The sequence below is a fragment of the Oratosquilla oratoria genome, chromosome 7 (genome assembly GCF_046742065.1).
Source record: "Oratosquilla oratoria isolate Oo_2021 chromosome 7, ASM4674206v1, whole genome shotgun sequence".
NCBI lineage: Eukaryota > Metazoa > Arthropoda > Malacostraca > Stomatopoda > Squillidae > Oratosquilla > Oratosquilla oratoria.
In genome coordinates this window covers 75,539,960-75,555,410 of record NC_134783.1, presented here as the reverse complement: position 1 = coordinate 75,555,410, position 15,451 = coordinate 75,539,960, and the positions used below count along the sequence as shown (strand labels likewise).

Below are 15,451 nucleotides of genomic sequence, written 5' to 3'. Positions count from 1 at the left end.
TTTCAAAGGTGCTTTGAAGTGACCTCTGACACAGAACTAACCCTCAGGGACTTTTGGAAGAACCATTTCAATATCCTTCATTGTTTGAGGATAACAGACAAAGCCTTGGGGGAAGTTTCTTTCAGGACACTGAACTCTGAAAGAATCTGTGGCAAGACTGTGTGGCAGCCAGTGACTTTGAAGGCTTTCATACGGAGCCTGTAGTGGTGGATGATATTGTGTCCCTGGGGAAGTCCATGGGATTGGATGTAGACAGTGATGATGTGGAGGAGTTGGTCGAAGACCATAGAAATGAGCTGACAACTGAAGAACTCCAAGAACTGCACAGGGAGCAGCAAGAAGAAGTGGTTGAAGAACTTTCTTCTTCAGAGGAGGAAAGTAGTAAGGGAAGCATTTCCACTGCAGAAATTAAAGAACTGTGTTATCACTGGGAGAAAACACAGAGTGGTGGAAAAATGGCATCCTAACACTGCTGTGGTCAACAGGAGCATCAATTTGTTCAATAACAATGTTATTGACCATTTTAGAAAAATTCTGAGAAATCGTCAAAGGCAGACAACATTGGACAGGTTTTTAAAGAAAGAATCCCAAGATTCTTTTAGTGCAAAAAGACAGAAAAAAGAAAGAACACCAGAAAGAGAGAAAACACCTGAAGGGATGTTACCTGATGTTTATATGGAAGGTGACTCCCCTTCCAAACAGTAACATCAACATCCCTCCTCCTCCTCTACACCTTCCACTTATGCCATCAGCTCACCTCAGTACAGGTAAAGTCCAGTTAGATTTTTTTTATTTCATGTACTGTACAGTACTGTATATTTATTGTTTTTCATAGTTTTTATGTATTCTATGCTTAAAATATTATTACAATAAGCAATAATCTGTGGGTCTGGAATGGATTAATCCAATTTACATTATATTTTATTAGAAAAAATTATTCGCCCTTCGTACAAATCACCATTCGAACAGCCTCCTGGAACGGATTGTGTATGAATGGCGAGGTTCCACTGTATTTCCTATTTATTTTTTAGCTTGCCGTTTACATATCTATGAAATAGTTTGGGTTGATCTTTACATTTATCTATTATGTCCTTTTCATAATTTCTCTTTTCTTCTCTATGTAATTTTACATATTCATTTCTTAGTTTGGTGTATATTTTCCATTTCTCAGTTTTTTTCCTTTTTCCACCTTTTCCAGGCTTTATCTCTTCTGTATTTTGCCTCACTGCACTTTTTATTATACCAGGATTTTATATATACCCTTCCATGTTTTTGTCTAAGTACATATTTATCCAGACGGCTCTTTGGTAAACGAAATCAGAAACGTAAAGGAAATTCGCACAAGACACTCCACAAAGTAAGACTTGCAACGATTAACATCGCAACATATAGAGACAAAGAAGAAGAAATCTTGGAGATGATGAATGAAAGAAAGATAGACATTATAGGAATGGCAGAGACAAGACATTAGGGAAAAGATGAAGGAAGAGACCTCGGAGGGGGATATACCTTAATGTACTGTGGATCAGAAGAGAGAGGGAGAAGGCACGGGGTAGCTATGATAGTGGGACCAAGACTGACACAGTATATTCAAGAGGTGAAATTGATCAATGAAAGACTAATGAAGTGTACAATACGAATAAAAGGAAGAAAGTACAATATATATCAAGTGTATGCACCACAACAGGGATGTCCTGAAGAAGAAAAAGAAAATTTCCTAGATCTTTTAGAGGAAGAATATGAGATTCTAGATGGCGATATAGGACTTTTGATTGGTGATTTTAATGCTAGAGTAGGAAAGGAAAGAGAAGGAATAGAAAATATAATAGGGACATTTGGAGAAGAGACAAGAAACTCAGAAGGAGAAAAACTGATAGACTACTGCATGAGAAATGGTTTGAAAATAATGAATGGCTTTTATCAACATAAAGAGGAACATAAATTCACTAGATATAGATGGAATCAAAATACAGGACAGTTTGATCAAAAATCAATTATCGATTACATAATATGTTCAGACAGAAGAATTTTCACCAATATAAAGGTAATACCAGGAGTGAGTTTAGATTCAGACCACAGGTTACTAGTGGCTGATCTTAAGATCGGTAAGGTAAAACCACGGCAATGTAGAAAAAGAAAAGTAATTAAAACAAAAAGTTTGCAAGAGGAAGATAAAAAGAATGCTTATAAAACTAAACTTACACAAAAATTGGAGAAGCAAAATGATGAGGAAAAAGAAAGATGGGACACTTTGAAAGAAACAATCAGTGAGGTAGCAGAAGAAACTTTAGGGGTAGAATGGATTGGAGGAAATAGGAAAAGACACACACCTTGGTGGAATGAGGAGGTCAAACAGGCAGTAAAGAACAAAACTTTAAAGTTAAGAAAGTGGCTAAGAAGACGAACACCTGAAAGCCGAGCAGAATATGTACTGGCAAGGAAAGAAACAAATCTTGCAAAAGATCGAGCAAAGACCGAGACATGGAAAGATCTGGGAGAGAGATTGACAGAGGATTTGCAGAAAGGAAAAAAGTTATTATATGGTATAGCAAAGTCATATAGGAAAAGCAAGGCAAAACAATATAACATTAAAGACCTAGAGGGGAATGTTCTTACAGATCAGGATGAGATAGACAACAGATGGACAGAATACTTCCAAGAGCTCCTAAATGCAGGAAATGAGGAACAATGGCAAGAGACGGAGAAAGATTTAGATGGAGAAGAACATAATAAATCACAGAAAAAGAATTTGAATGGGCATTGAGAGAAATGAAGAATTCCAAAACACCAGGAGTAGATGAAATATCAATAGAGCTAATAAAGGAAGGAGGAAATGTAGTACAGCAATATTGAAGCTCATAAATAAGATCTATAGAGAAGGAACAATACTAGAGGAGTGGGGTAAAACCCAAATAGTCCCAATTTTCAAAGGTAAAGGTGATGCTGGAAATTGTAACAACTATAGAGGGATTTCCCTCATACCCCACATCACAAAGCTATATGAGAGAATAATTGAGAGAAGAGTAAGAGACCTAGTAGAACCATTATTAGGAGAGGAGCAGCATGGTTATAGAAGTAATAGATCAGTAACGGACTTAACTTTTGGACTAAGGATGGTGATAGAGAAGGCATGGGAGTATAACCAAAGCCTATACATCGCTTTTATTGATCTACAGAAGGTTTTTTATTCAATACCTCGTGAAAAGGTATGGAGATGTATGGACAAGAGGTATGGTATCAAGGGACATCTAAAGAAAGCTATAAAAAGTTTGTATTACCCCTGTGTATGCAGTGTTAGAACATCAAAGGGGTCAGAAAAGTGGTTCCCTGTAGAAACAGGGGTTAAACAAGGAAGTGTGTTATCCCCTCTGCTCTTTATAGCATATATGGAAACTGTAATAGAGGATTTTAAAGAAGGTAAAGAAGAAAACTATAAGAACAGAATAATGGCTCATGCAGATGATATAGCTGAATGGAGCACAGATAGGGAAGAGATTGAAGAAGACATAAAAAGGTGGAATGAGTGTTTTATAAGGAAAGGCAAGAAAATGAATGTAGAAAAGACAGAGATACTAACCGTTAGCAGAAGAGAAGAACATGAGTTCAGCATCACCATAGGAAATAAGATGGTAAAAAATACAAACATCTTCAAATATCTTGGAAGTGTAGTCATTAAGGAGGGTGGAAATAAGAGGGATATTTCAGAAAGAATAAATAAATTTAGTGCAAATGTTGGAGCTCTCTGGCCAATAATAAAGGAAAAACATGTATCTTTAGAAGTGAAAAGGATTATTTTCAATACTGTCTTGACACCTACCCTAACATATGGTTCAGAAAGTTGGGTAATGACAAAAGTAGACATAAGCAGGATTCAGGCAGCGGAAATGAGACCATTAAGAGCCATAGTTGGAAAGACGAGGAGAGATAAACTAAAAAATGAAGATATAAGGAAAAGCATTGGCGTCTGTTCCATGCTATGCAAAATAGATGCTGCCCAGTTAAGATGGTTAGGACATTTAGAAAGAATGGATGAAGAAAGAATTGCAAGGGGATGCTGGGAGTGGATGCTGGATGGAAGAAGGCCAAGAGGAAGACCGAGAAAGAGATGGAAAGAAAATGTTGAAGAAGCCCTCAGCAGACATGACTTGCCCAACATCGAAACTCTGAGGGAGGAAGGGGCCTTCCATGATAGAGCCAGATGGAGGAACATGCTGGGACCACTGACAGGGATAACGCCTACAACTGGGAGCTGAAGTGAGAAGTAAGTAAGAACACATTTATCCACACCTTCATTATAGATTTCCTTCCAAATGTCCATTTTTCTTCCACCTTTGTTTCTTCATTATTACTTTTTTTTCAATTTGCCTCTCAAAAGAATTTTCTAAGTTTCCATTAGTCTTCCTTTTCTGTTGGAGGTGAGCCAGCTGTTGTTTACAGACAACACTGCACTTGTAGCAGGATCAGAGGAGGGATTGAGGAAGTTGGTGACAGAGTTTGGGAGAGTGTGTGAAAGAAGAAAGCTAAAGATAAATGTGGGTAAAAGTAAGGTGATGAGATGTACAAGGGGTGAAAGTGGCAGCAGGCTGTAAGTGAGCATTATGGGAGAGTGACTGGAGGAAGTAGATAGTTTTAGATACTTGGGTGCAAATGTGGCAGGAAAAGGTGGAGTGGAGGTGAAGGTAGAATGTAGATTGAGAGAAGCGAGTAAATGCCTTGGTGGATTAAAAAGTGTAATGAGAAATAGACATTTGGGAATGGATGCTACAAGGAGATTGTATGAAGGAGTGATTGTGCCAACAGCACTGTATGGGGCAGAAACATGGAACATAAAAGAGGAAGAGAGAAGGAGTTTGAATGTGTTTGAGATGAGGTGTCTGAGAAGTATGATAGGGGTTACTAGGCTGGATAGAGTGAGAAATGAGGAGGTGAGGAGGAGAACAGGGTGGTAAGGAATTGGAAGATAGGGTTGATGAAAGAGTATTGGGATGGTTTGGACACATGGAAAGAATGAGTGAAGAAAGACTAGTAAAAGAGGTATGGAAGGCAGATGTGGAGGGAGTGAACATGATGGGGCAACCTAGGATGAGATGGATGGAAGGAGTAAAAAGGGCTTTGGGAAAGAGGGGAATGTCTGCTGAGGAAGGACAGAAAAGGACAGAAGACAGTTTGCTGCCACTTTCTCCCTTTATACATCTCATCACCTTAGTTTTACCCATATTTACTTCAACTTCCTTCTTTCGCACACCTTCCCAAACTCTGACACTAACTTCCTTAATTCCTCCTCTGATCCTACCACAAGCACAGTGTCATCAGCAAACAACAACTAGCTTATTCACCACCTTTCTCCTTTTCCTTTAACTATCTACAATCCCCAATCCATTACCCTTCCATTTACCTCTCGCAACACCCCACCCATGGATAAATTGAACAACCAAGGTGACATAACACATCCTTGGTGAAGTCCCACCTTTACCTCAAACCACTCACTCTCTCCATTTCTGATTCTAACACAAGCTCTACTACTCTTGTAAAAACTCTTGACTGCTCTTAAAAGCTTTCCTCCTATCCCATATATCTGTAATATCTCCCACAGTGACTTCCTGTCTACCCTGTCATAAGCCTTTTCCAAATTCATAAAGGCCCAAACAATATCCTTAACTTTTCCTAAAACTTTCTCACATATCTGTCTTACCACAAAAATCTGATCCATGCAACCCACACTGTTCCTCACCAATTGTATGTAAAATTAACAGGTTAAAGAGGAAATGTCAGGAAGAAGTGGTTATTCATGGACTTATACTACAGAACAAAACAAAGAAATGTTCAATATTGCACCCTCAGTAGTTTATTTATTTCCCATGGTGATGATGATGATTTTTTTTTTTTTTTTTTTTTTAGACCATCTGTGATTTATCCCAGCCTCTTTTGCAACTCTTCTTCCATCCCTTCCCTGTCCTTTCTGAGGGTTTCATATACTCATGAGTTCATATTTTTAGTGGCTGCACTTTAACCACTTCAATACGGGACTTAAATCTCGCGGGCAGCAGCCAATGCCAGCCGTACGACGTAACGAAATAATATTCGCATCATAAAATATAGTCGCCGCTTATATCGATCGTTCTCTCTTTCACCCGCGAATTTTGAAAACCACAGAGAATGGGATTAAGGGCGCATTTGGGAGAATGTAAAAACACAGGGGCGACTACAATAAATATAATCAAGACGCCGATATGGCAGCGTCGCGAATCCACTTGCTCCTCATGACGCCTACGTGTGCGGCACCGTATGGAAGGGGTTAAAAAGCTCCAAGTGAAATGTACATTCAATAAAGGCTTCATCCTAAAATGGTGTTTACTTTGACTAATCTGTCAGCAGTTGCAATTTTCAAACACTGCCTGGGATGGTTTTCACATGGACTGTTACATGGTGTAGGCTTTGAAAGCACAGCTACAATTACCAGCTTAGATCATGTTTAGTTAAAAAGAAGTGGATCTTGCATAAATATACTTTAATTTCAGTTCATGTTTAAATAAAAAATGAACAAGTAAAACTTGTGTAACAAGTCTGAAATTACTGATTTCGCTGCAATGCTTCATCTATAATATTTTGAAACCTTTTAGTGAAAAGGCTGCTATTATTCTATTATATATATTTGTCATTATTGGCTAGGTTTTCCTAAAATATATATTTCATAAGTTTTTGAATAGCATAACTTTGACTATGTTTTCCAAAATTATGAATTCTTTAACTTTTGAATACCAAAACTTTGGGTGTTTGTTTTTCTTTTCCCAAGAGATGCATGTTCATATTCTTTATGTACCAGAAAGTGCCACATAGGTCCCCAACAAGACTGTAGAAGGGATGGATGGGTGTGTGAATCATTTGGTTTACAATGGAAACTAGTATATGAATAATTAGAACAATGTAAGTTTCATTTAGAAATTCAATGCATGTGTAATTGTAGAAATTTATCAGTACCTGGGGTCTCCGGTGTTTAGGCAAACATTAGTCTACCAGATACCTCAATACTGCATATAAGGTCTAGGATATATTTTCTAAAGAGAGAGAGAAGAGGAAAAATATATATATTTTCTAAGAGAGAGAGAGAAGAGGAAAAAAAAATGGGTCATATGCCATTAAACATGGTACCGTATTTTTCAGTGTATGACCCACGGCTTTTTGCCTCAGAAAGGGGCCAAAAATCGGGGGTGCGGGTGATATAAAGGTGCGGGTCATCTGTGGATTCTGGTTAGAAATTGCCCTCTTACGCAGTCAAAAAAAAAAGAAAAAAAAAAAATTGAACGATTAGTTTAGTTTAGTTGGGTGCCCTCTCGGATCGGGGATTTGCGGGAGGACCGACCCGACCGGGTTCGTCGAATGAAAGTTGATCAATGTCATATTACAGCGCGCACGATCGAGACAAACGACAAAGAGAAGGTAGGATTTGTCAGTATCTTACCCACTTTACATGCTCTTGTTATTAATAAAGGCATTGTCACAAATAAAACAGGCTTAACTAAACAGCATGAACATACAATACAAGACTGACTGGTACCAACACCAACATCGTGTGCCGCGATCAAACAAAAACAAGCGGGCAGCCATTTTCGCAGTTACAAATTACAAACTGTACCTGATTCCTTAATGCTAAATTTGTGCATTACATGTGCATAATGGGTCGTTCAAGCATGGAGAAAAATTAAAGAATTGACTATTCAGAACGATTTCCGTAAATCAGAAATGTGCCATCCTGCAATGTTCGATGCATACTACAACTTGGAAAAGGAATCGGACAAATCCGAAATCGAAATGGAAACGGATGAGGTCACTGCATCAGAATTGGCCGATTTATACCACAACCTCTTCCATGACGAAACAGAGGATGAGGAATTCGATGGCTTCGTGAGCGATGATACGCCTTCATAAACATTATTGACTCTGTCGTCTGTGATCACTGACTGCTTTTTTTCTAATAACGATGTGCTCCATTGACTCTGTTCATAACAGTTCAGTAATGTGCTCTATTATTGTTCTATTCTATTGAAAACTAACCATTGGAAATTGTTTGGTTTAATAATTAATTACCAGTCTTTGTATGGCATTTATAAACCAATTGATTGATTACCGGTAAACAACCAAACAGGGTTTTATGGCATTATTTACACAAATTGATTAAGGTTCTTTGTAATATATATATAAGTGTAATAAAATACATTGAAATGTAATTTGTTGGTTATTCTTCATCTTCATCACAATCAGAAATAAATAGGACAGGAGGAATGCTGGGATCATGATCATGAATCGCAATGCCGCGTCTTCGACCCATCCCAAAGGCATCGTAAGATCAGTTGCACACTTTCGAGATCACCCCTCTTTCATTAAAGCTACCACTACATCTAGTGGCAGCTTCAGAAACCAAATTGTGAGGTTGTGTACGTACGTGTTGGCCTTTGATGTATGATGAATCCTGAAAAGCAAGATATCACCAAGAAACCTGCCAATATCGGAAAACATGTATCTTTTTTTATAAATCACATAAGCATTGATGAAACAGAAAATTTAGAAAAAGCCTCAGCTTTGAAATTACTTTGATCACCACGTCAACGGCCGGCTGTAACAACAACCGCCGTGAGCTGAGCCTTTGGCCACCCATGCATGGGTAGTATACATCGTCGGATCTACAGTGCCATGCATGCCATATGACTGCGGGTCATACAGCGGTGCGGGTCTTGTGTGGATTTTCACTAAGGTGTAAGGGGGTGTGGGTCATATAACGGTGCGGGCTATAGTCCGAAAAATACGGCTTTCTTTTTCTGAAACAGGTTTCTTTTCTTTGCAGTAGCACCTACCATGGCTCATGACGCAAAACAATATAGTACTGTAAATTGCATTGATTCCACAATAGCATAAGCACCTACCACAAGCCATATATGACAACATTCTAAACATGTCATGAAGATGGTCACTGATACTAGTGACCTCACAAAAGTCATGAACAATTTGCACTGATGCTGTAATTGGGGAATTTATAGTGTCATGTATCTTGAGGAACTTACAAATCAACTGTAACTGTAACTGAAAATAAAACTGGTTCAAGGTATTAATGCCGAGTTGTATGGAAAAAGAAAGAAAAAAAATAATACATGAATACTCACCTTAAGCAGAAATCACATGCCAAGTAGCCATAGGCAGCATTCCAAAGAAACTGACAAGAAACGAGAGGCCTTTCTTCAAATATCACTTCCCCTTCCTTGAAACTTTTTGTTGCAAATAGGCCTTTACCCTGCAAAAATTAAGATACATATAAACAAAAACCATATCAATCAGTCAATTCATTGCTTTGGTCTCTCTCACAGAGGACCCATGGTACCCAAGTAATTGGCAACAGCCACTGTATTGGCCCACAAATCACTAAAGGACAAGATACTGTATTGCTGAAGAAGGGCAATATAGAATATGTTGCTCTACATCTACTTGTGCTGACATTTTACTGACTTACTGACTTTCCAAAATTCATACATGTTTATGTAAATACATGTACATTATACATACATATACACATTCACTTTAATGTCATGAACTCCTCCTCTTAGAGAGGGCTAGGATAATACCACTTTATGGACTTACTGAAGCGGGGAATTCAATGCATTATGTCCTTACTACATACTTGCTCAGTAAAGCAGCCTTGAATCCAATATCCCTGGTCTCACTTGCAGAGGACCTGTGGTATTTACATAACTGGCAACAGCTTCCTGGTGGGACCATGTGTCACTTAAGGAAGAGATTCTGTGCTGTTGTCTGGGAATTGTTAGTGTGGGGCATGGCAGTATGAGGTGTTCTGTGTCTTCTGTGTGGTGGTTGCATCTGGGGCGGTTCTAAACTTTGGCCAAGTCTATTCTGTACTGATACTGCCTTACTGTTAGATAGTGTCCTGAGCAAAGGTGTGCCAATGTGGTTCTTGTTAGGCATGGGAGGGTTTTCTCTCTGGGGCTATGCCTACGGGTTGTTATAGGAGTATTGAGTTTGGCAGTCTTTCTTGAAGGGATTGTTTAGTAATCTGAGTATGTGTTTCTGTGTGGATTTTTGTGTGATATGAGTGGTAGTGTTTTATAGGTATTTGAGTAGTATGCTGCTGGTGTAGCTTTTTTTGTTGCATGCTGTTGGTGGTGGTTGTGAAACATTGTGTGAAGAGTGTGAAGAGTGTGTGGTGTTTCAGGTTCTGGTGAATTGAGTTCTCATTTTCATGTGATGTTCTATTAGGAGGACTGGTTGTTATTGTTGTTGTTCCCTAGACTGTCTGGCTGAGCAGTCCTGTCTCCCTGAGGAACTGCATGGCTGGAATGGAGTTTTCCCACAAATCCTTTATAAAGTGTATATTGTGTTGTTGGCATGTGTGACTGTGTACAATGCAGTCTTCCATAATGTGTTGTATAGTATGGGATGAAGTGGACAGATATCTGCAATGCAGTCATCCAGCATCTTTTGGTAGCTTAGAGGGGATGGATGGTGGCTACACTACAGTCTGGCCAGGTGGACTCTGTCTTTAGGGGGAAGAGAGGATTCAGAGGGATGGATACCAAAGGCTCTGGCATGCAGCAATTTATTGTCTTCCAGTTTGTTAATGAAGCAGTGAGTGATATGATTATGGATATGCTTCTGGAGGCTGGCATCTGGTGGTTGTGGAGGAAGAGAAGAGAGTATTTGTGTGTGATATAGATCTGGGTTAGACCTGTTCAAAAAACAACTTTTTTATATTTTCATATGTTACTGTACTTTATCCCATGCTTTTTGATCTGAAAAAGCCAAAAATTACATCCATTTTTATCTAGGATGTATGGAAGCATTGCTGCATGGAGGCTGAAATTTTTTGCTATCTTACCAAAAGGGCCAATTTTGAGGCATTTCTGAGCATATTTTGTGGTATAATTTTCTATATATTCAAGATAGAGCAACAAATTAGATACCAAATGAATGAGCAGAATCTACTCTACATATATAAATGACATGGATGAAAGAGTGGAATGTTATATGAACTTCTTCGCAGATGACGCCAAAATACTAAATAAGGTATGTCCAGAAGAAGATTGTGAGACATTACAGATAGACCTAGACAAAATCTGGAAATGGAGTCAAAAGTGAGAAGTAAATTTCAATATCAAGAAGTGTATTATAATGGAGTTTGGAAAAAGTAAAAATAGAATATTGTGAAATTATAAAATTGGGGAAGAAGTCAAAAAAGTGAACTCTGAAAAACACCTTGGAATAATAATCAGCAAAGACATGTCACCAGACAAACATATCAATAAAATAGTCAAAGAAACCTTCAACCTATTAAGGTCAATGAAAGTGGCATTTGACTACTTGGATGAGGAAATTATTAAAAAAATATTAGTTACACTAATAAGACCAAAACTAGAGTATGCAGCAACACTATGGACACCCAGTACTAAAAAGAATATAAAGAAATTAGAAAGAATACAAAGAGCAGACAAAGATGGCCCCAACTCCCTCCAAATTAACATATGAACAAAGATTGTCCAAACTGGAACTACCAATTCTGGAACAAAGAAGAGAAAAAGGAGATCTACTATTTATAGAATCATGAAAGGAATGGAAATCCTAGATAGAGATGATTTATTAAAATGGGACAACGGAAAAACAAGAGGACATAAAAAGAAACTCAAAAAGGATAATTATAGAAGAGATCTGAAAAAGAATAGCTTCCTACACAGAGTGGTGGATACATGGAATAAATTAGATAAGGAAACAATGTGTGCAAACACTATTCAAGATTTTAAGAAAAAACTTGCTGCTGAAAGATACAAGGATGGGTCACCACGAGTATAGCTCCCTTCCCATATAATACAACTAGGTAAATTTATCAACCATATTCCAAGGCTTTCTTGTAGTCCTCCTCTGGCCATGATTCCACCCAATCCAGGAGCCAGTCAGGTCCAATGCTGAGGATGTCTAACAGAGGGTGGGATTCCGGACCAATGAGATCTACTAGTGTGATCTTGGCTGTCACCTTCAGAAACACAGTTTTTCCCCTTCTGAAGCTGTCTGGCTTCTGAGTGGCATGCAGGTGAGCAGCATTGTCCTGTTTCTGCTTGTGGCTCAGCCTAATGCTGAGGAGTGCAAATGGCATGGCCTCCTGTGTCAAATACCACTTGTGATTTTCCATCTTCTGAAGAACTGCTTCAGCAACCTCTGGGTCTGATTTCTTGTATCTCAACATGTCCTGGATGAGCTGAAGCTCATTCACAGGAACATCCATAGCAGATGTTGACATCATCCACATTGGTGTGTACAACAGCACCAGGAAGATGTTGAGTCATTCGAGCCTTGCAGCAGTCTCTTCATCATACTCAAGCTGGTCACAAAATATCAGCATCTTCATGGAATATAAGTTCCTGGCTATCCATCTGGCCTGGTGAATGGCCCAGTCAACTTCAGTGAATCCCATGGGGAGGTGTGCCTCCAAGAACAATGACTGTGAGCTCAGCCATTTCCTAGTAGTCAGCTCGTTCTGCTCCAGCTGCAAAATAATACACTGTGGTAAGCATGTAAAACTGCAAAATAATACAATGTGACAAGCATGTAAAACTTCCAACTTGTGCTATTCAAAAGTAAGATTAGTAAAAGTATGAAAATATGATTACCTTGTTGCTTCTGCAGTTGCCTATCAGTTCAGCCTACTTGTTGCTGGGATCTTGTCTCAAAGATCTTGCCATGACCCAACATGCGACCTTTCCTCTCAGTCCTGGTCCTGGTAGAATCTGATGTCCTCATCTTTCTTCTCCCTGGATAACAGTCTGTTGCTCTCTATATCCTGGACAGCATCTGGAACTCCTATGTCGAACAGACTGTCCAATTCCAAGACAGATGTAGTCCTCTTTCCTCCAGGGTCACTTGCTCTTCTTTTGCTCTTCATTAGTGTTCTGTGTTTGTCATGGACTTTCATGAAGAGCTTCAAGCAGTTCTCTCTGGTTATTGTCTTGATCCTAGCCATCTGCCAGAATGGGATGATATCTTCAACCATTTCATAGGTGAGGTCTTGAACCATTGGTTTCCCTGTATTTTCTGGTAAACTTTGGAGATAAAGGAAGTACTGGAATGGTTGTCTGTTGGTGGGAAGCTGAGAACTTCTGATGCAAGCTGAAGGGTATCTGACCAGAAAGGTTTCAGTTTGAGATCTGGTGGATGGCTGACTTGATGCTTGCTTGAGGACTGCAAGTGGAGGTTCTGAGCCATCAACTGTGCATCCTTGTAGCTCCTTGCTTAATGCCATCATGAAGTAGCTTGTGAATAGTTTTCTGGATTTGGATTGAGTTTCTGTGCTTTTGTACTGTTCAGTATTGCCCAACATCATTAATAGGTGTCTGTAAATATGAAGTATGAAATTAGATGCTGAAATCATGTACAGGTTTTGGTCTAAATTCACTTAAAATTCAATCATCCATACAAAAAAAAATGTCTCCAAGTTAGCAAAAAAGTCAGGATTTTCAAATAATTTCATATCTTTTAAAATTTACAGGGAAAATTCATTAATTCTAATTGTTGCTATATGTAGAGTAGATTCTATTTTACTTGGGACCTAATTTCTTGCTCTATCTTGGATAGATAAAATACTATACCACAAAATATGCTCAGAAATACCTCAAAATTGGCCCTTTTGGTAAGATAGAAAATTTTTAGCCTCCATGTGGCAATGCTTCCATACATTGTAAATAAAAATGGATATAATTTTTGGCCTTTTCAGGTCAAAAAGCATGGGAAAAAGTACAGCAATGTATGAAAATATGAAGAAGTTGTTTTTGAACAGGTCTAATCTGAGAGTTGTTTTGATTTTTCTTGGCATGTGTGGGTGTTCTGCTATGTAGTGTAGTGGGTGTGCTATGTTTGTGGAGGCTATAACAAGTGTTTGTGTGCCTTTCATGTTAAGGTGATCCTTGACTTTGAGGACTTTCATTTCATGGTGTAAATGCTTTATGGCTGTTGTATTTGTGCAGCCTGTAATTGTCTTTGGGGTTTTGTTTTGTATGGTCTGTAGGCTGTTGTATTTACCTACATACATATACCAAGGGCTTTTTCCCCTTACACGGGGGGTAGCCAAAAGGAAAAGGGCATAGAAACCACTCCCACCCATTCCATTTCCTATATATTCCACTCCCTTCCACCCTCCTCCCTCCCTCTTATCTTGGCACCTCCTGGATGACGGGTCACCCCTGCATCCTGTCCACTGCCCTGGGTCAGAAGCAGTGTCACAAGACACAGCACATCCACAGCAAGGCCGCTTCATAAATTCGGCAACCCCCCCCTCCCCGTCCACTCGTCCCCTAGTTGTATTATATGGGAAGGGAGCTATGCTCATGGTGACCCGTCTTTGTATCTTTCAGCATCAAGTTTTTTCTTAAAATCTTGAATAGTGTTTGCACACACTGTTTCTTTGTCTAATTTGTTCCAAATGTCTATCGCTCTGTGTGGGAAGCTATTTTTTTTCAGATCTCTTCTGTAATTATCTTTTTTGAGTTTCTTTTTGTGTACTCTTGTTTTTCCATTGTCCCATTTCAATAAATTATTCTTATTTAAGATTTCCATTCCTTTCATAATTCTATAGATAGTCAGTAGGTCTCCTCTTTCCCTTCTTTGTTCCAGAGTTGGTAATTCTAATTTGGACAGTCTTTGTTCATATGTCATTTTGGAAAGAGTTGGTGCCAGTTTTGTTGTTGCTCTTTGTATTCTAATTTTTTTATATTCTTTTTGGTACTGGGTGTCCATAGTGTTGCTGCATACTCGAGTTTTGGTCTCACTAGTGTGTGTGCTTGTCGTCTGTTTGAGAGTAAATTGACTGTTGCCATGGTTATTGCTGTGTGAAAGCATGTTGTGTTACTGTTGGATGGTGTAATACAGTTAAGTGTCTTGTACAGTTTTCTGATGTTTGTTTTGTGATTGTGTTGACAAATATTTGCCAATTTTGTGTTTTTTGTTCATGTATTTTGTTGTTGATCTCACTGTTTAGTGCTTGTATTTAGTCTGCTATGTTCTGAGGGACAGGTGTAGGGGTATTGTGTTTAAGTGTGCCATGCTGTCTGATGAGATCTTGGATTTCTGGTGTACAGTTTGGGTTGTGTGATTTTCTGTTGCCTCTGGGGATGTATTTCTTGTCTGCTTTTTTGTATGATTGCAATGAAGATGTGCACAGCAGCATCTATGTCTGTGATTGGTGTACTGTTTTGTGTCTCAAATTCTTATTTTGTCTCTTCAGTGAAAGCTTCCCAGTTTGCTTTCTTAGAACTGACGTATGTGTGTCTGTGGCCAACTGGGGTGAATCATGTTTTGATGATGATGATGATGACTAGAAGATGGTCAGACCTGAGGGCTTCAACCTTTTTCCATGAAATTGTTGGGGTTAGACAGGGAGAACGGGTGATGTCAGGAGAGGAGGGGG

The 15,451-nt window shown here is 38.8% G+C and overlaps 1 protein-coding gene across 3 annotated transcripts in view; it reads right to left on the bottom strand.

Moving 5' to 3' along the window:
• The window catches only part of Smyd5 (SET and MYND domain containing, class 5), a 109,465-nt gene that overhangs the window by 69,333 nt on the left and 24,681 nt on the right, over positions 1-15,451 (bottom strand). For all 3 annotated transcript variants that reach the window (XM_076188424.1, XM_076188426.1, XM_076188425.1), the window contains exon 3: positions 9,156-9,283. In XM_076188424.1, coding sequence (XP_076044539.1) covers positions 9,156-9,283 — 128 coding nt within the window. The remainder of the gene's footprint in view (positions 1-9,155; positions 9,284-15,451) is intronic.